Raw genomic sequence first — 22041 nt, 5'->3', positions numbered from 1 at the left:
AAACCAACATTGTGCATGATGTTTTGGAATTATTTTCAAAAGACTGCATTTTCCCTGTGTTTAATCTTGAGATTGTCCCGTCTGTTCCTAGCTAATGTGTAATTTGTGCAAGCATAGCTATTTTTCTGGTGGAAACATATGGTGCAAAACGAAGTAAAATGACAGTTCCCTTGGAAACAATGTGTCTGTGGTAGCCTGGCACCAGATGTACCTTTTGCTTTTGAGGATACTTTCTCCCACACCCTACAAATCACACTTGTTTGGATTGGCCAAATAGGTGTGAATGTGACTGTGAAAGATTTGGCCCATCCGTGTGTGTGAGAGCTGCAAACGTCTGCTGATGTGTCTGGGCTGACCCCACCATGTTGGCCAGTGTGAGCTGTGATAGGCTCCAGGTCCCCGCACAGGATAAACACTAGATAATAACTGGATGGATGGATGGAGACCAATGATAGCCGAGCGCATATTATGTTTAGTGAGCAGGAGCGCAACTGGAGTGTGATCGGAATACCAGCCGACCCCTTAACAGGCACAAAGAAGCGGGTGTGCAGTTGGACAGCTGAGAACCACATGTGCGACAGATATTAATCTGTAACGCCTGGAGGGAGACTTGGCTTGTCTTTGCTGACACATGGCAATCATACGGCTGGGTGCAGGAACACGAGCATACAGTCCACTAAGCCACTAACCGGCACCAGTTTTACTCCAGTGGAGAATGAATGGCCTTAAAAAGATGTCACCCCACCCACAAAAGTCATACTGCAAATCTTTAATGACGCTTGCCAACAGGCTACTCTGTTGAGCCCAAAAAGGTGAATGTGTCCTGCAGTTGGTGCGGATCAGCCGTCGTTTGCATTCAGGCTTGAATTGACTGAAACCGCACAAAAGACCTGCACAAAAGGTCCGGACCTGAATGGGAAACGAACTCTGGTCCGTTTAAAGTGGACTAAACAGTACAGGTCTGAATACGCCCAGAACTAAGAAAGTTACACGTTGTGTTAACACAACCATATGACTTTGCCTTAGGAAAGTTTGCTAGCTTAATGCTAGCACACAGTGCGAAATGCCAACGACTGACTGACTGACTTGTGGCGTTATACCCCTTTAAGCAACAGATATTGAACACAAACAGCGCAGCAAAAGCTATACGGAATCAGTTGGCCCCCTGGTGGCCAAAGTACCCACACCAGAATTTGCACATTCGATACGAATTTTGAGTTAGGAATTAAGTACATTGAATCACTCGTACCAAGAAATAGAAATGAAGAGCTCAGACTATCATCAACACTGGTGGAAATCGAGGTCTGACATTGTCTGTGTTTCTTGGGCAGTTCTAACGCCGCATAACCGGGAGCAAATAAATCCTGCAACTGCATTGGAGATTTCTCCAAAGAGGGCTCAAAGCATTTACTATCACTCGGAGGCAAGAAGCCTGATTTTAACAATCTCCGCAGCTTTTCATCTCTGCTAACACTGTGCATTTTTTACGGCGGAGACGCTTCCACGCTGTCCCGAGCCGTGTTCCATATAGGCCAACTAATTCCATGCTGAATCATCTTCAAGAGAACGCCGCAGCCCTAATCCTCCTCTGCTGGCGACTCGGGAGCCACGGCGAGACTCTCCAGCCAGATGTTCCTTTCAGAGCAGTGCGACTAACAGCATTAGCCCGAGACACAGATTTCACATCAAAACCGTTGCATAAAATCTGGCCTCCATACGCAAACAAAGTGACGGGACACGCTCCCGGAGCTAAATGGCCAATTCACAACAGTAAAAAACAAAACAAAAAAACAAAAACAAAAACAAAAAAACAAAAAAAAAAAGCAAAAAGAAAACCAGCTAAATCGAAGCGTGTTGTAAACTATTTGCCGGAGATGAAACTGGATGAACATTGTATAAGATTATCAGGACAAAAATTATCATGATTATCAGAAATATCACGATATTGCTAAAAGTTATGTATCCTCAAAAAACAAAAAGCAAAAATCACAGCTACGTATACATACACACACACACCTAAAAATTGCAACAAGGCTTATTTTTTAATATAAAAAATTAAGTAAACCCTGTGGACTGAAGACTGAGAATCGACGCAGACTTACGCCCAAAGTAAATTTTGGCATTAGAAATGTAAATAACAAGAGTCAAAAGAGAAATTTTGTCCATGTTAAGACCCCACAAAAATTGTTTAAAATGACAACAGCAATCCACCAAATAGTGGGGGCAGTGACTCAATTAAGATATAATATAACTAATTAGAGGCTTTGATGATCATTAATCTAATTATATCAAAAGATTTGACAATGAATAATGTTTCCTTTTTTATTTTAACGGATTATTAATGAATAGACATGTAAACGTCCATCTATCCATCCATTTTCTTAACCGCTTGCTCCTCACAAGGGTTGCAGGGGTGCTGGAGCCTATCCCAGCTGGCTTCGGGCAGTAGGCGGGGTACACCCTGAACCGGCTGCCAGCCAATCGCAGGGCACACAGAGACGAACAACCATCCACACGCACAAGCACACCTAGTGACAATTTGGAGCGCCCAATTAACAAAAACAAAAAAAAAATCTATCAAGTACATTATTTGAAGCAGAATTTTAAGATCATATTCACAGGGTTTTAACTTCAAGTTGACTGTTTTCAATCTTCACTTTTTGTTAACTGAAACAACAACAACAACAACAACAACGGCTTTCGACTGTTCCTTCTTGAGCATCCAGACCAAGTTTTGTCTGCTACTCGAGGGTTCAAGTCAGGGACACCTGCTAATTCCCTTTTTTTAAAGAGGCTGCACAACACATGTTACATCCAATTCAATATTAATGAGCTATAAAATGTCCGCTATGCCTGATGAGAAGCAACTCGTCAATGTTGCAACTGTCCTTTTCGCATCCCAACAACACGACTGTGTAAAATCTGATATCTTGAGAGACTATTGTTGTTCAAGTGCGATAACATTTTCTTCATCTCGATGGGGAATTGGAGCATTGAACACCCCGAGTAAGTATGTCCAAATGGCTGATTCTTAAGAGATCTAGTTAAAACTTGGCAGAGAGGGTAATGAGCCATAAAAAAAATTGATTTGTTCATCAAGCTGATCCCTTGGTATTAATCAGTGTGTCATCCGGCTCTCGCAGAGTCCTTCAAGGCTCACTACCAGAAGGATATGGAAACATTATAAAATAGAAATATCTTGGGGTTGAGAATGTATTACTCAGCTCTAAGCCTTCGGAGATGAGGGTGACAGGACGACCTAACCTCCTTAAAAGGAAATGACGTGTGTATTAAAAGGTACTAAGAAAAAGAGCTAACCCATGTCCGCCATAATCTACAAACCTGCAGTCACCGCACACATCGTTAATCACTCAGTTATAAATATGCCACTTGCTGTAATACACACATCAGATGTCTGTTGCTACACCAATAAAGTCAGTTTCTCTTTCCTGCACGCTACCTCCTGACAGATAAGAGACGTTGCTTTTTTTTTTCCAACCACCCATTTGTGTGTAAAAGTGAGAAGATCGCACACAAGTAGAAGATGTCCATTTAATTAAAACAAACTGGTCACGTGGTCATGCAGCACAAGAAGACGTTCACTTTAGTTAATTAGTTAAATAAAACAGACATGGTGGGGCACAGTGAAACCACGTGAGGAAAAACACCCAAAGGGGAGCTCATCCACACTGACAACGATGGCAGCCCATGGCCACAGGGAGCACCGCCACCCCAGAGCCCCCTGGCCGGGGTAGGCCCGCCACATAGTGCAGAGCCCCCCCAGGCCCCTGGGCCTGGTGAGCCTGCAGGACGACAAAATGAGAATGCCAGCCACCCTTCCCAGGGGAAAGCTCCCCCAAATGAGTAAACACGAGCGAAAAGACAACAGACTAAAAGGCTAAAAAGACAACAATAACAGGTGCTGAAAACCTAAATAACAGATAAATAAAAATAGGAATACACACAATTTAAACAAAAAATGTTTCAGTTGCAACCCTAGATTACATAAATTCAGCAAACCCTCTGACCTCAAACCTCTGGATGGTTAAATAAATTCAAATTAAACCTGAAATAAAAATTAGATCCACAAGTCAAAAAATGTTCCATTGTCTTATATGGAAACATAACTCTGATTTTCAAACAACCTTTAGGTCAATCAGCCTCTTGGAACAGAGTGTGGTCAAGTTTGAAAGGTCCATTGAGGCGAATGACATCTGAAATAGATTCCGTAAAAGCCAGGGCTGGTTTGTATGGATGGTTTTATTCCCTATAGCTTGTTTATGTTGTGTCCTGAATATTGAAAGCATGATGAGGGATTGCCTTGCTCAAGGGCAGTCAAGGGCAAGTTAACAAGATGCCTGCAAAAGGTCTTGTGAGCCAACAGCCTTACTGATTGAGGTAGTGCAATGCTTTAAGAATCTCATAGTGCAAGTTTGTTTTGTTTTCTTTTCAACTCAATGCTTAAACTCAAATGTATTGATTCTTTCAAATTGTGCTGAAGACCAGGCGATGAGTCATTTGCTTTCTTTGACCAACTACACACAAGTTTTCGGAGAAGCTTGTCGAGTTTTATCTATTTCTACGACGAAAGCTGTCCGCATTTGCTGCATCGGAACTGCTATGTCGCTACAGTGACTGGCTGTCACCCCGCCGCACCGAGCAATACGACTTGGCCTGATCACAGATGCAGCTCATCTCCATACAAATGAGCACTCGCGTGCTGGGCTTTTCCCTTTTGCCGGGGTGCGGGGTGGTGGTGGTGGTGGGGGTGAGGGAGTTGAAGACAAAGAATTGAATTGAGAGTTTGGTTGACTGCCAGTAACAGATTCAACATGCTTGTCCCCGATTGTAAATGAGGCAAGTTAACAAGAGTTCAGTCAATGACAACTGTTCCGAGAACATCTCACGTCCAACATCATGGCTGCCCAACCACAAGTGTGTATGAGGTACCATCACCAAACATGCAACTTACTTTGTGTTTCTTGTCAGATAAGATGGACAATTTATGAATCTCAGAAGCCAGTGGTCTTTAGGTTGCCACAAGATGCAATCATTTACCATTAATCAGTATTGCAGTCTCGACAACATCAAAATAAATTATCTTCTAGAAAGCCCATGGATGGGGAATATCTTGCTTCTGCAGATCTGTAATGGGTAAACAGCTGCTTTATTGTTTCACAAGATTTCCATGGCTACATCCCCCAGTCAAAATTATATCAATCTCGATTCATATAGCAGTGTTCATACATATGAATGCAACACAGTGCTTCACAAACACCAACAAAAGAAAAAAAAAAAAACACAACAATAGGACACGTGAAAAAGATCATCCTCATGCATCTTTTTATGCGAAGGAGGTCTAAAACAAAGTCAAACTTCTATTACAGACAGTATGGGGTAGATGCCACGGACTCACGACTTCTGTAAGTCATACACTTGCGCTGTTTCCGGTTACTGTGACGACATAGGGCCGCGCCACAATATTCACACTTCCACCCGTGCCCCTCAATTGCACGTTCCCGTTAATGGGTGTGACTGCGTAGGGTGTCCCAGTTCTCTGAAATGCTTCGGAGAACTAAGACACACTACACACATGCACCCATCGACGGCATCGCGCATGGGTGGAAGTTCAAGTATTGGAACGCGATCTATATGTCGCAAACAATAACGTCAAACAGCGTAGATGTGTGATTTCCGGAAGTCTGAGGTCCCGCCTCCTCCGTGCCATATACCCCATTAAATGATTTCACGGGATGACGTGATCCCGCAAGTCAGCGCCGTTTGATGTCTAGTTTCACAGTGCCCCAGGTGTACTGCCGTTGTGTTTACTCCGGATGTTATTTTGTTTCTGATAATGTCATCGTCGGATCCCTCTACCGTTACTTGGTCTAGGTGTCTGTTTTACTGTGCATAAAAGATTCCTGATTATTCCCAGCGCTGGCTGGGGGTGTCTCAAAAAAATCTCCACGCTTACGATTTTGCCACAAGTGGATGGAAAACAATTCAAATGGAATGTTCTTTTCATCCTCTGATATTTACAGCATTAGTGTGAGTGGGCTCACTCGCAGGCAGCTGCACAGTCTAATCTCTGAAGGGACGATGTGGCACTGATCTAAAACCTCCCCTGTCACTTGGGGGGATGAGCGATGCCGACCTGGCCCGAGAAGAAATGAAGAAATGTTGTCTGGACCAGGAAGAAATATTACTACAACAAACCCACAGAACGCGTGCTAATTAGACCGGAAATAGAGCCGCGAGATAAATTGCGTTCATGTGGGTCATCAATCAAGGGGCCCTCCTGAGTCAACACTGAGCCTGAAACAAGACGCACGCAATACTTACAATTGGATCAAAATGAAGATTTTTTTTATTTGTATTTTTTTAAACTTTAGTTTCTTTGTTTTCAGTTTGGTTATGACTATGATGATGACACTAGTGCTAAAGCAATAGACCAGGGAATGGGATTGGCACAAATCAAGACATTAGCAAAACAATCCAAAAACAGACAAAGCAAGGAATAATACAACAAATAACGTAGCAAAAAAAATTCACAAAGACTTGAAAATATCCATCCATTTTCTGAATCGCTTGTTCCTCACAAGGGTCAAGCGGGGTGCTGGAGCCTATCTCAGCTGGCTATGGGCAGCAGGCGGGATACACCCTGAACTGCTTGCCAGCCAATCGCAGGAAAATATATTTTTGTAATTGAACAAATACAAAATAATTAGATGGAGGGCACACAAATATAAGGGAAAGAATAGAAAAAAAAAGTGGTAGTCTAATCGTTACCCATTATTATTTTATTCAAATATATATATGAAAAATTGGGAAAAGCAAGCATTGAAAAAGTAGAATAATGGAAAAATAAAACGCAAATATAAACTACATCAATATAAAAAATAAAATGTAACAACAAATATTTTAAAAAAATAATAATGCAAAATGTAATTAACTAGAACAATATTACAATAACTGAATATTTGTGACGTTACAAGAAATGCATTGTTTGCTGTTGTGCTAGCAACTTATGGGAAAAGCCAATACACATCTGCAACTCTCAAGAAACTAAATTGGGTATAAAAGATGATTACAATTTGAAATGGTATTGCTAACCACCTGAAATGGAATCACGGTTTATTGGTAAACCGTAAACCGGTAAATCCCTAGCTGCGCCAGTCATAAACATTTGCCCGCCAAGTACACCAAAAGCTATTATAACACACCATAAACATCTCTCCAGGGCAAGACCGCACAGGAAAGTATGAAGGACGGGCGCCGTAAGAGGAGAATTAGACCTCGCTGACACACAGGAAATGGACCCCCGGCCTTTACTCTGCTTTTAAAACTGGCTTAAAGAAAGAAAGGATTAAAAAAAAAAAAAATGGATGTTTGTTATCAGTGCCTGCACTCTGGGATTTTACTAGGCAGTATTTCCATTTTTTTTGATGACTTGGAGAAAAATGACCATTTAGAGAGTAGAAATGAATAAGAGCCTCAAAGTGGAGGTTTTTGAAAAGCCCCATGTTCCCATGTAAATATAAAAATGTTTGTTTGTAAAAATAGGATGAATACAGATTTGTCACATGACAGGCATATATTTGTTATATGAAAATCCACTATAGTTCATGCTTGCAGTAATAGTATACTAGTACTGCAGCTAAGTGAGCAGTTGTGACCGTCTTCGCAATCTCGTCTCTCGTAGAGTATATGTACCGTACCCAGAAAGACACATAGGGCTGTGGCGAACGAGAATAAATTCTTGATAGCTAAAAGGTGAAAAACATGTTCTTTGTGATTGCCGCAAACAAACTAGCTTTAATATCACCAAAGACATAGTTTCAACATTACATTCCATCATTTACCTGAGGTGATAAAAACACAAACCATATGCTTAACAGCTTAACATCTCATACATACTATAGACAACGCAGATGGCATGAACGTAGCTGACGATTTGTGTGGGATGCGCAAGGTGTAACGTGAATGTGGTTTTGCCAACCTGTGAGGAATATTTTTTTAAATATAAAAAAAAAAAAAAATTGTAATTACCGTTGGGTCAAATAACATTCATAACCAGTGTGTGAACCTGCAGGGAGATTACACTCCTTAATTAGAGCTCTTTTAAAAGGTCGTTTTTACCGCTTTGAATTGTAAACAGCCGTTTTGAGAGAGTGGCCATTATGCTAAGCAATAAATCATACCACCTCACTTCTGTTATTATTGTGACTCGTTAATTTTCCTGGAATCCATTTGGACAAATGGCCAATTAGTCACTGGTCATAACACGATGATGACGCAGTCAAATGCTTTAAATCCACCTACTCATTATCTCTGGACACCAGATTCACCCATAAATCACCTCGATAAAGCACACAAAAGAAGTTTTACGTCAATGGTTGGCTCTGGGGGGGGGGGGCATAATTGATTTGTCACATTGTTTGGAATTCTATCAATTGTTTGGAATTGATTGTAAATCATCTTAATCGTGTTTAGAAACAAATGAGGCAAAAAGGAGTGTGTGACTTGACATAAGTTGAGTCCCTGTCAACCAGTTTGCGGCCTACAAATGAATAAGCCGATTACTGTACTAATTATTTGGGATATCACAGTGATAAGTAAGAAATCACAGTTCGGTACATAACATAAGCTGAGCTGTGCACCATTACACTACACCCTCAATGTAGTGTGTTGTATGTTGATATTATGGCAATACGTGATACATGTTAGTAAATGTGGATCCAGGGGGTGGTCTCAAATTTCTAATTTGGCTTCTTGAATAGTTTGGGGGAAACCCCGTAGCCATCAATCAACGAAATGATCATCTCAAGGTTTTCCTTCAAAGCTCAACAACATTTACTTTTTTTCATGAGGAATATTCAGCCTTACATCATTCTAGATATTCCGGGGCAAAAAACATGCCACGCCAAACTGGATCCCGCGAGACAGGTTTGAGGATGTTTTTCGTGACGTTCACAACTTCAAAAACAACCTGGACAAAATCTTGCGGTGATGTCATTTCACAGGATTGTTATTTCTTATCTTACCTTACGATTACTTATGCCTCTTCCGATGTAAATTGGATTAGAGCCCTGTTATATCTTGCGCATGTATATATGACATAATGTGAATGGGATCAAGGCAATCGAGTCGGGTAAAAGTAAAGAGCTTCCACAATGACTTTGAGAAGGCAAACACGCAGGGAAAGATGAGAGGCTGAGACAACATTGGTGAAACACACTCCGTCGAGCAAAGCAAGCACGCTTGGAAATTCAAACACCAGATGAGAGCCTCACGGATAAATTCACAAATTCTTTCATCTTGACAATCCATGAGGAAATAAATAGAATGGTGACTTACTGCTTGTAAATGCACCACATCCAAACACTGCTCAGTTATGCTCAGCGCACAGATTGAAAAACTGGAGGTGGAAAAATCCTACCTTAATTAGTTCATTTGGAAAATCTGATCCGGGTAGTCAGTTAATGCTTCAATAATCAGTAGTAAACGTGCAATGATTACTCTCTTTTTCTGGTCAACAACCAATCAGATCATTTCACTGTCTATTTAAGCTGTCTGAGAATGTGTGTTTTGTCGGATTATTACCTCTGTTCCTCTGTGCATCTCCACAGCCCAATAGATTAATGGACTACCAAAATAGTCGCTGGTTACAGCAACTAAGGAGAACTCCCTGACAGATTACAAGTGGAAGGATGTACACTAGTATGTTCCAGGAGATTATTTAAACATTTGATGAAATCAGTTGGATAAATTAATCTGGACTAAATTTAAAAGTGAAATTAAGGACACCAAAGATTCATTGAAGAAATTGGGCGTCATAGGTATGATAAATAATTCTCAGCTAGCTACAGTATTTCACAACCGTGAGTGCACCCTTCATATTTTCGTAACTATTTTATTATATTTTTTCATTGGACAAGAGCGACGAAATGACACTTTGCTACAACGTCAAGTAGTAGCAGCAGCTTGTCTAACAGTGTAAATGAACTCTGTCCTCAGAATTACTCAACACCCAGCCATTAATACTGTCAAAATGTTGATAATGAAGCGTCATGTCTGTGTCTATTTGAGTTTTTGGCAGAGGTCATTGCAGAAACGATAAAGCAAACAGGTGCCTTTGTTGCTTGGATTAGCATTTTGAGTCCCCAGCTGACTGAAACTGATTGGTTGGCTGGTTGGCAATTGTTTGAAATGCGCCTCACCGACACGGGCTGGACTCAAATGAAATGATGCAAAAGAAGAGTACAGGACATACATTTAAAAACGCTTTGCCTTTTCCTTTCCATGTAAACTCGTAGAGTGTAAATAGAGGTGAAACAAGACTCAAAAATAGATTCATTTGTGTGTTGTGCTTTAGTTTTTGATTTATTAAAGATGATTTCATCAGTCAATCTGAGTTCACCCAGCCCCTCCATTTGCTTGAAATTAGGTCAGAAAAGTCTTGTGCGTGCTGCTGAATAGTGCTGTAAAGTGTTTGTTGGCACTCTTGTGGTTATTATGGAAGATTTATCCTCCTGCCATGAGACTGACGCCCCAGCCCACCCCGGAAGTGGTCTCCTTCATGCTTATTTTGTTGTTTTAAACTTCTAAATTATTTTTTTATTTTGGTCCTCAAAACTCATTTTGACCTCCAGAAAATGTTCCTTTTTGCAATTTTACTTCATTTATTCTTTTAATCTTATTTCGTAAGATTTCCATACAGCTCAGTAGTTGACCGTATAATTTCATGCAGGGAGATAGCGGCAATACTGCCACGTACGTTGCATTACGTGGAGTTATGTCGAATATTTATGAATGAAGAAAGCTATCTAGTTTTATACTCGAGTGAATTGTGTTTTGACATTCAGAGTGATGTCACGTTGTAGTCCGCCTTTTTTTGCCGACTTCGCAAGTGTAATTTCCGAGTTCAAGAGGGCGTTCCGGTACACACTTCCTGGTTTGAACTCGTAAAAGTCCGACTTCCGACCATCCTCGAATGCAGCATTAAATAGTAAATGAATATCATTTTCCCCATAGATTTTGTAATGAGAATTACACAAGCAAAGCCTCATACGCGAGTATAATGCCTCACACAACTGTGAGAGTGATTGCTTTAACTACATGAGCATGTGCTGTTGTTGTGAGACCACCCAAACCTTTGATATGCCTCACATAACCTTTATATGCCACATAGCCTTGACGTGCCATTCGTAGACTTCATTTGGGGCTGCATAAATTGTAAATGCTGGATCTCACTTCTAGGAGCTTTTTTGTTGTTGTTTTTTTCACATTGCTCCTGAAATAATGGCAACAAGAGATTTCAGAATCATTAGAGACTTTCCTATCAGCAACACTAAGCACCACCAAGCAATTTGTGCAGTGTAGGGGAGAAATCAATGAAATGAGCCTATCAAAACGATACCGCTGAAAGCAAGCGCCATCGTTAGCGCTCAAGTCAAACCAGTGTGCAAGTTTGGGGCCAATTTTCACATCCCTTGCATGTCCCACTCGTTCCAGTTTGCGTAAATTGGAAATATTTACTATGCCAGTGATTCCCAACCACTGTTGGGATATGGCACTGTACCGTGAGAGATTGTCAGATATGCTGCGAGGAATTTTATTCATATATTTATTTATACAAATAATTAGTTTTGGTCTTTTATCTATTTATGCAAGAAGTGGTGACAGGCAGAGCAATTAAATAGTTTTCCACTAAATGGCATAATTCAGCCATTAGCTGAACTGCTTATCCTCACGTGGGTTGTGTGATAATTAATTTAAAACTGTGAATGAAAATTATACAAAAGATAATTATTTCAGTATTAGCAAACAAACTGGGAGAAATCAGCTTGAAATGAAATGCCATTAATCACTCTTTGCTTTATGTTTACTTTGATAGAAACCTTCAGATGAGAGTGGTACTAATAATAATCATAATAAATAACCTGAAGCTGCGTTTTTGAAACATATTTGCAAACTATGTGTTCCAAACGGCTGTTTGTTATTGAGTTGAGTCACCTGTCACCATACAGCGCTCGTATCTCATTTTTGAGCGCTCGCAACTGAAAGCAAAACATTTGACAGCTTAAACAACTGGTAAGTTGGGTCGCCCGTATCTCAAGGCACCACTGTCGTAAAACAAGTGTCTCAGTTAAATAAAGGTTGGGAATCGCTGTGCTAAAATGGAGTAGTCAAAATAATTCATTTCAAGGGCAGGTGGTATATGATCACATTGTGTTTATCTGCCTCTTCAGCCAGCAAGTAGAAAGTTGTGTTAAAGTTGTAAACTGTCTCCCTCCATCACTCAACCCTGCTGTACAAGTGGAATGACTTCCAAATATTTACTCTCTTTCTTGGCATTTCATATCAATTATTAAGATGTCAGTGTGGTGTTTTTCCAAAACTCAACAGACTATCGTTATAAATACTCGGTAGGTGGGCAAAAATATCGATTCACATTATCAGGGAGAAAGAGAGGGAGAAAAAAAAAAAGTGTTAACTCACCAAATTCAGCACAGTTTCCACTATATCCCGGTTGCTAACCTCTCCAGCTTGAATGAGTCCGCTGAGAACCGCAAATTTGGTTTTAATATCTCGGATGGGAACCGTCGGGTCGATGATGCCCGCCGACAGCAGCACGGAACCCGCGCGGGACATCGCTGTCTTCTCGCCGGCGGCCGAGCGGTGCTCGCCGTCACCTGGCGGAGGTGGTCGGTCCGTGATGGGCATGGAGCCTGGCATGGTCCCCGCCGGTGCCTCTCGCTTCCTCCTCGCTGCTGGTGGTGGTGCTGGCGTCCGCCCCAAGCTCCGAGTGTCCGACGCCGCTTGTGAGACAACCTACCGCCGCAGCCGAGCTCCGGAGAGTACTGCCGAGGAGAGAGCACGCAGAAAACCCAAGAAGAAACAAGCCCGGTCGCGTCCCAGCTGGTGCCGGTCTAGCCTGCACTGTGTTCCATTGCGCTCAGCTGTGCGCGCGCGCACGTCGCTTCCATTCTACTGTGCAAGTGCGTGCGCGTATTCCCCTCATCTTGGACGTCGGGTCTGTGAGCCGCTTTCAGCGCCGCCCGCCGGCTGCTCCGTTGCAGTGTCCCACTCAGTTAACTGCACAAAAGGCGTATGGATGAATAGCTTGAAAAGAGCGTTGATATGGCATTAAAAACACCTATAAGTCAGAAATGTGACGCTAAGCGGTGAAAATGTCTTCGATACACCTGCTGCACCAAGGCAGGAAAACCGGAAGGAAGCCATGTTAGGCGTCAAGTGAACTTCCGCTCGGTTTCCGCCTTCCGGACGGTGCACTGGGACAGTGTCCTTTTGAAACGCCTGTCCAACAAGTGAGGTGACCAGGTTCAAAAATGGTTAAACTAATGTATTGTGATTGTACAATTTGTTGTGTTTGCCTTTCTTTTTGGTAAACCGTGCTAGGTTAGCTGTTATTACCTCAGACAACGTTACGTCAGTATTGACAATTCCGAGTTTACGTCACAAGTCAAAATGGCGGTCAAAGCATTGGACTTTGGATTGTTGATTTGATTTGTGAGGATTATTTTGATTTTGAAATGTCATTTGACTACTATAGCAATCTGCCTGTTTTGTATGCTAGTCACAGGCAAAAGCAATTACAATATGCTGTTCGTTTACATCGTGTAAATTAAGCATTTGCATTACAGAAATATCAGCTCCGGTGTTTGGAATTGGCAATTCACAAATCATCACATCTGTAAACGATTATTAAAAATAAATAAATAAATACTTTATTGTGCTAGGCCCACATACTAAAATGGCAAACAGTGGGAACAAAACCACCACCATTGGGTTTGTGGAAGGCATTTTAGTATAAAATGATGGGTTGGGTTTTCTTTGGGTAATTTACTGAAATATAATTAGCCTGCGAGCCTGCAAGGTAGCGTCAAGCTGTTTAGCAGGCTGTCCATTTCACAGTCAAAGGGCATGTCCGTGCCAATAATCAGCAACAGAAAAGTCAATAAATGAGCCAGTCCCTCACTGATCATGTTATCTGTGTTTGAATTTCTACCGTGTCCATTTCTTAATCAGCTTACCTGTTGAAATGAACGACCGGCGGCGTTATGTCTCCCAAACAATCGACCTCACTTTACATCTTCTTCACGATTGACACTTCACACATTGAAACTACGATAGTTGAGAGAAGAATGCAAAAATCATCTCGCTTCTAATTCACGTACTCTACCTCCCCTTCCCCTCCCCACACAATCACGCTCCCAATTGGTCAAACAACATCAAACTGCGGATTTTATTGCTTTTGTCTGCGACTAGCATACCAACTAGGCAGATTGTTATAGTAATCAAATGACATTTCATCACATTAATCACAACACAAATCAAATTATGATCCAACAGTACGCGGGACATGTCATCTTTATAAAGCAGCATATACGTGTAACATGACTGAAAATAGATTAAAAGATAAAACTTTTAAAATCCTGGCCTTAAGTCGTTTTTTTATGCTTAATGCTCCCATGGGTGTATACATTTTTCATATTAGAGCATTAAAACAACGTACACACTGATTGAGCCAAAATTCCAATGTGGATTTTATGGTTTAATGTTCTGTAATCTTTTTTTTCCTCTCCATGTATTGGCTGCCCACCAATCTTGGAATATTTAATGGGTAGCCCTATTTTCTCAAAACATGACCCATATAGCACATTCACTCTAAATTGCACGTTTGTATCAGCTAATCAACTAAATGATTTTGGCCCCAAAATTGCCTGTAGCTGCTCCACTTAATGCACTTCTTCCTACCAGCGTGTATTCTGCAAATATGTATACTACTGTTGAGTTCTGGGAGGTATTGCTGCACTTCTGCAATATTTTACCAGAGAAGAAAAAAAGGAATAAACAAATTTGGCCACATGTCCAAAACTAAATCGGAGTATGACAAAAACTTAACAGTAGAATGAGAAAAAAAAACAGAATTAACTTCAATGAATCAATGAGGCTTCACTCATCATTAGTGACACGATTTACGACTCGATACGAGATTCATAAATTACTTCCTAGCTTTTTCCAATGCACACTAACGGCACAGTACGTCTAATCACTATTGCAATTAATCTGTCTGAAATACATGCTTCCATTTGGGTGAATTCTCGAAGAGTTTGTACAACTTCTGTAATGTGGGCAAAATGGCTGCTCCAAACCAAAATGGGCGACTTCCTCTTCAATTTCAGGCATGGTTGCTTTCATTGATCAACACTTTAACACTTAATTTGGTGTCGACCAGTGAAAACTGCTGTTGAGGCTAATTTTCCCCAACTTTCCAAATCCTGGAAATGATGATCAAACTAACTCGAAGCATTTCCTGCTTTAGATGACAAAAACAAAAGAATAAATATTCGTGTGTTGTCATTTGATGGATACATTTACCTGATTTCGTGTCGATCAGTGAAAATGATGGGGCTAATTTTTTCTTTTTTTCTTTTTTTGTTTTTTGAAAAGGCTAAGTTGAGGACATAAATAATTAATGTACTACACATGCAGTAAGTTTCACATCACACCAAAATGGCTGCCTGACTTATACCACACTTTACCCTTTGATCAGATGTGTGTAAGAAACCATTTTGACATGGGTGAGGGCTGTTTTTGCATGTAGCCGATGCTTGTGTCAATGAGGTCCGTGAGCTTGTAACATCGTGCCAAGCAAGTCTGTGGCTTGTCAAGTCAAGTTTTAGTGTAGCCCTTAATCACAAAACAGTCTCAAACGAGCTTCACAGGCCCACAGATCAAATGGCATCCCCTAATTTAAACCTTCCAACCAGGCAAGGAAGATTACTTAAAACAGCATGAGAGTCCATTTAATGAGATGAAGCACCGGAGGTTGTCAGTGGCCTTCGGGGAGGTGCTTTGTCCTTAGATCTTGTCCTGGTTGGTAGAATTTCCTCACAGCAACATGCCAAAATCCAGATGACAGGATGTGCGACAGGGCAAGAGGCAATTTCGCATTCTTGGCATGGTTTAATTAAATGTGAGAGTGTTAAAAAAAAAAAAAAAAAAAAGTCTTAGGTCAGGATTTTAACATTTCTATAGCCGCTATAATTTCCGCAGGTAAGGCATCCTAGTAACCTTGCTCTCGCAAGATGAATTCTGGCGGTATTTGTGAGTTCACAAACTCCGGAGAATACATCTTGTACACAGATGAACCACCATTCCGAAACGCTGATAGTTCGGACCAATCACAGAGCGACATCGTGTTCGGGGGGGCGGGATATGCAAGTGTGACGAAACCAGGAAGCCAGCGCCGACGCAGGGGCTAACAAACAAACCCAACATGGAGGAATGGACGCTACAATTAATTCTGTTCTCGCAGAATGACTCACCGTTTCCTTGTTGAATGTTGAACAGCGAGAGGCGCTTCGTGCATTTCTAGCTGGTAAGATGTTCGTTTTTTTCCCCTCCTTCGACAAGAACGAACACAAAATGTCACCCGTGGCTGTGATTGGTTCAAACAAATGTGTAGAACGTCGCATCGTCCAATCAGCTCGAATTATTGTACAGAATGTCCCGCCTTTTCCCGACGAAATTACTACTGGAGAGGTACCAGCTGGATTTGTAATATCCATCTGGCTATTGCTATATTAGCATCTCAGAGTATTGTAACACAAAGAGAGAATGTTGGAGAACCTGCTGATTTCTTTTTCACTCACTAAAAGACCAGCATGTAGTGAGCATACGTCTCGAAATGGAACATACTATATGACTAAATCAGCAAGATAGGAAGGTGCTACGCCACATAATGTTTTAGAAGTAACAAAACCTTAAACTCACGTCAAGGTGCAAGGAAGCAGGGGGAGGAGTCAAAGCTGCTCAAAAATGGTGTTTAAGTTTAAATCAAGAAGTTTAACAAGGTACTAACAAACAAACAACAAAGTCCAACGACATAAGGAAAAGGAACAGGAAACATGACAAGGTAAAAAAACGACAATGGACCTACACAGACTGAACGAAAACAGGTAATTGGCCAACAAGAGACACCTGGACAAGAAACACGTGGCTGAATGAACTGATTGGCTGACACAAGGGAGTGGGAAGACAAGCACAGGACGTCATAAAACTGGATGAGACAAAGGAAAACGGCAGAACAGATCATAACAGAAAAAAATGGAAAACATAAAATCTAACAAAAAACAAAACATACATCATACATAACAAGTGCAATTGAGTTGGCTTGTGATAGTTTTATCAGTTGACTCGGTGTCGCGTTACAGCGGTGAGCTGTCCACATCATTAACGCCTGAGATTTAATTGGATTTAGAAAAGTCTTCACTTTGGTTCTTGCAGGCAGGGAAAAAAATAATAATCCTGTCGGTGTCATCTGTCTGTTCTCATATCAAGTCCCTAGAAGCTAATTAGATTTACTTTTTTTCAGACAAATGATACCTTGATACCCTAAGCCTCAAATGACGTCTGAATAGGCTTTTTTTAAGCTATTAAATGGTCGTTGAGGTTAATTAAACTTCAAAAAGTGTAATGTTGCCCCGCTAATGAATTCAAGGTTTGCCGCAGAACCATTAAACGTCTTTTTTTTTCTCTCTCTCTTTTGCTTAAACACCGTGGCTATTACAAGAGTGATGATCCACTGAAAAGTGCTCTAAAATGGTACTAATATGCTGACTGGATGCCTTTCTCTTACCATATTCATTTCGTAGCCAAAAATATGAGAGCTTCACCATAATTCATGAAATGACCTGTCAATGTGCTCCGTTTTGACCAATACCTTCAAAATCCTACTCAGTGACGATTTGCGTTGTGTAAAAAATGGACCCAGACCGCCTGAGGATATTCGTGTCCACAGTTACGAGTGACAGACTTGCATTTGATGACCTCATTACGATAATCTGTCTCAAAGTGGGAGGGATATTTTGCAGGGTTTCACGTCGCCGGTCTTGTGGCATCAACAGTGCAGATCGCAGTAATCATCGATTTACACTGATCAGCAGTGATGCGGGAAGGTGTCCACCCTGTCACGAAATGTCCATTCATCTTCCTAACAAGGGTCGCGGGGTCACGCCATGTGTTCAGTGTAAATATTTCGTCAATATGAATTTCAAATTGTGAATGCTGATGAGTTGACTGGTATGGTTTTTTTTTATCAGGGCCGGTACTGCTTATTTGTAGTCAAGGAGGCCAATAACCGATATTTGGAGTCAATATTCATTATCAGTAAGAAAATATTGATGGCAAAAAAAAAAAAAAACTTGATTTGCACATTATTTTATGCATATATAATGTTATGTTAATCTCATAGTATTGTGACGTTATCTTGTGATTTGTTTTTTTCAATTTAGAGACAGCTTTCATAAAACATGAGTGTTGTCTACAACTCACCAGTAGAGGTCCCTCTCTACTGAATCAGACAAGTGATTGTCTGCAACTACAGTACCGTAATTGCACATATACTTATATTTTCTGACTCGTGTTTGCATATAAGAATGAATGGAACACAACCATACTATTATTTTGACAGTTTTATTTCAAAACAAACACACGTCTTTTGTTGTCACCAGCACATCCAGTACCATAGAAGCAGATATGATCAAGTCAAACCGTACGTCATTCACAACCATCGGAGGTCCAAGTTGAACAAAAACATTCATTTCAATACTGAAGTAAAACCAGTTTACATTTTAAGGGTGACTCATTATATAGGAAATGACCATACTATTGATCCCTTCACAATTATCCAATATATACATTGCATGTACACTATATTCACACATTTGTATACACAACAATAATAATTATAGCTTTAAATCGTAAAATGATTATTATGTACACTACATGCTTCCCAGAAGCATATGAGAGCTTAAATGTCCTAGACATTGTACAGTATATTACAAGAGTAAATAACATTAATAGATAGACACAATATTATACTATGGAGGTTTTCTGATACCAAAGTACATAAAGTTCGACAATTTGGCAGGATGATTAATTCCCAATGAGTAAATACGCTCAACACCTATAAGATGTTCTCATTTGTTATTGTGCAAATGCAGAGGAGCTTAACATTATATAAAAAAAACAAACATGATATTCAACTGTGCCTTAGTTTTGGGGGTTTAACCTTTGCTCTTTGACTTCACAATGGCGGAAAAGGCTCAAGAGTTTCAGATTTTGGTCTCTGGACCGTCTGCGATGAGCGGCTGAAAGGAGTTGCGGATGCGAGCAGCTTCTGCGGCACAAAGGTGGCCAAAGGCTTTGTTGTACCATTCCGGAGTCCTTCCCCTGAAAGATAAACGCCACTTTAGGTCTCATACATTCAAGTACAAGTACACGGGTTTCTTGTACATTTATGGCCTCAAAGGCTTTATAATGATATTTCCTGATTACGTCGCCAACGTAAGACTCGGAAGTGGTAAGCCTCGGACCTCCTCCTGTATCTGGTTGTGCTTTTTCTTTTGCTGGATTTGCTACTGGCAGATCTTATTAAACAAAATATGTTAAACAAATTTTCACTTACTTCAGATCCACTCGGCAAATGTGAGTCAGCCTGGACTTCCCTGAACCGCAGGGCTCCAGCAGGTAATTGGACTCCAGGACAAAAGCTCGTACCGCTCCGATGGGAGGACAACCCTCATGCTCGATTGATACAGAAACCAGGGAACATGCGCCTTTGGGCAAGTCTGTCCTCCATGACCTTGACGGGGGAAACAATATCGTTGTCAGAATGAAACCAATGCGATACGCTCCTCAGTTCATGACAGAGTTCAGTAAAGTGACAACAGTAGTGACGGAACCTGAAGGGACAATTCGGAGCGCCCAATTAACCTGCCATGCATGTCTTTGCAATGTGGGAGGAGACCGGAGTACCCGGAGAAGACCCACGCAGGCACGGGGAGAACATGCAAACTCCACCCAGGAAGGCCGAAGCCTGGACTCCATCTTGCGTCCTCAGTACTGGGAGGCAGACGTGCTAACCACTCAACCACCCCATAATAATAATAATAATAATAATAATAATAATAATAATAATAATAACAATAATAATAATAATAACAATAATAATAATAATAATGATAATAAAAATAATAATAATAGTAATAATAATAATTATTATTATATACTACTACTAATAATAATAATAAATTATATTAATAATCATATAATTTATGATTATTATTTTTATATAGTACTACTACTACTACTACTAATAATAATAATAATAATAAGAAGAAGAAATTACTATATTATTAATAATAATAATTATTATATATTATATACTAATAATAATAATAATAAAGGAACAAATATATTAATACTAATAATAATATTAATTATTATTATTATTATTCTGATATAATCATAATAATTATTATTATATAATTTCTTATTAAACACTACTACTCCTACTAATAATAATAATAATAATAATAATGAATTATTATTATTATTATTAATTATTATTATTATTATTAATTTAATTGCCAAATAAGTCAGGTCCTCCATAAACGTAAGAAATTACTTTTAAATGCGACCGTAAATTTAGTAAGATACAAAAAACAAATTAGCTTTTAAAAATGAATGTGAATTTATGGGAAAAAGAGAAAAAAAATAAATGATTTATGGTTTTATGAATAAATATCAGGATTGAAAAGGAAAACTGATTTGATATCAATTATTCTATTTTTTTTTTATTTTGAAAAAAAACAAAACAAAAACAACAACAACAAAAAAAGATGTCTGATCCAACTTACCTGAGAACCACAAAGTCCCGGCTGGGGTGAGGCGGCATCCGATTGAGGACGTACTGAAACACCTCCGTCTGCTTGTCCAGCGTCTCGCACACTTTCCACTGCAGCAAGTCGACGTCCCACAGGTGGCGCTCCCGCAGCACGCGGTTCAACACCACCGACGGCGGCGCCTCCACCTCCACCGACACCCTCCAGCGTCTCAGCGGGTTCCCGTCACCCACCTTGGACACGAGGCAAACCCACGTGACCAACCATTGCGCAACGTCCTTTCCACAAAAGTATCGAACGTGCACCTTTTTGTAGAAGAGCTCCGTGTTATCGGAGCTGCTACAGGACACCCAGTATTTGGATTTTTCGCGGGCCTCTTTGAGCAGGTTTCCCAGTCTGCCCTCCACGTGGTTCTCGTCGTCGTCCTCCAGCCGCTTGAAGAGCTCGTCAAAAGTCGGCGCGTGGAGCTCGGCCTCCACGTATGAATTGCGTGACTGCGTAACCATTTCGTGAGGGATCTAATTGACAAATACGAGTGGTTGTAAAAAACTTCTGAGACAAAAAAACAAAAACAGCAGGACGGCTGTTGTACCTCAAAGAGACGGTTGCACTCTGTGATCATGTGAGCGAGACCTTGCGTCGCAGCTAAATTTTCATTCAGGTCCTTCTGGTCCGGCCTTCCGCTCGCGTACTTCTTCTGCATGGCCCTGAGCGACGCGGGAACAGAAATTCCGTTGGGCCAGAGAAGCGAGGTGGACGTCAACACGTAATAAACCCCGCCCCCTTTCGCTTGGCGGGATGCCTCTTTTCATCCTTTAGCGCAAAGTCGTTGCAGTAAATTAGAGAGCTTGCTTTGTTTGTACACAGCATGATGTCATAAAATGGCGCTTCAAAAAGAGCGCCCCGTCCTTTTCGAAGAGTAATCAAAGGCGTAGAAAAGTCTTCTTTAAGTCTGTTTATGGAGTCATGAGTGAAGATAATGAATGAGTTAATAGGATGCGCGCATATATTGTGCATAAAATGATAGGGTTGGTTTTAATTTAAAAAAAAAAAAAAAAAAAGCCTGATAGATTCATAAAACCATGATTTAATTATTTTAAAATCACTTTTTCCATAAATCCATAAGAAAATAGACTAGCAGGCCCATTTTTTTGTATCTTACAGTTTTCTTGAAATTTACTGTTCACATGCATGAATTTAAAAGTATTTTCTTACATTTATGAAAGACCTGACTTATTGCACTTTAAGACAACAGTTCATAATATTTACAAATTATTGAATTAGAAGTATGAAAATATGTTCATCTCATCCTTGCTGATATCAA

The 22041-nt window shown here is 40.4% G+C and overlaps 2 protein-coding genes across 12 annotated transcripts in view; both read right to left on the bottom strand.

Moving 5' to 3' along the window:
- Positions 1 to 16931, bottom strand: part of nbeab (neurobeachin b) — a 216993-nt gene extending 200062 nt beyond the window's left edge. For 2 of the 3 annotated variants that reach the window (XM_077540847.1, XM_077540848.1), the window contains exons 1-3: positions 16804 to 16931; positions 16356 to 16433; positions 12502 to 13098 (exon numbers count right to left, since the gene is read on the bottom strand). In XM_077540847.1, the coding sequence (XP_077396973.1) occupies positions 12502 to 12738 (237 nt within the window). In that variant the 5' untranslated portion in view covers positions 12739 to 13098; positions 16356 to 16433; positions 16804 to 16931. The remainder of the gene's footprint in view (positions 1 to 12501; positions 13099 to 16355; positions 16434 to 16803) is intronic. The other variant, XM_077540849.1, reaches the window with a different exon arrangement.
- A 1556-nt stretch (positions 16932 to 18487) lies between these two features.
- The window catches only part of stard13b (StAR related lipid transfer domain containing 13b), a 59851-nt gene continuing 56297 nt past the window's right edge, over positions 18488 to 22041 (bottom strand). For all 9 annotated transcript variants that reach the window (XM_077540852.1, XM_077540853.1, XM_077540857.1 and 6 more), the window contains 5 exons: positions 21310 to 21424; positions 21023 to 21235; positions 20733 to 20950; positions 19499 to 19675; positions 18488 to 19263 (listed from right to left, as the gene is read on the bottom strand). In XM_077540852.1, the coding sequence (XP_077396978.1) occupies positions 19146 to 19263; positions 19499 to 19675; positions 20733 to 20950; positions 21023 to 21235; positions 21310 to 21424 (841 nt within the window). In that variant the 3' untranslated portion in view covers positions 18488 to 19145. The remainder of the gene's footprint in view (positions 19264 to 19498; positions 19676 to 20732; positions 20951 to 21022; positions 21236 to 21309; positions 21425 to 22041) is intronic.

The sequence above is a fragment of the Festucalex cinctus genome, chromosome 13 (genome assembly GCF_051991245.1).
Source record: "Festucalex cinctus isolate MCC-2025b chromosome 13, RoL_Fcin_1.0, whole genome shotgun sequence".
Lineage (NCBI taxonomy): Eukaryota > Metazoa > Chordata > Actinopteri > Syngnathiformes > Syngnathidae > Festucalex > Festucalex cinctus.
The sequence above is the reverse complement of the archived record's forward strand: the minus strand, read 5'-3'. Positions and strand labels throughout refer to the sequence as shown.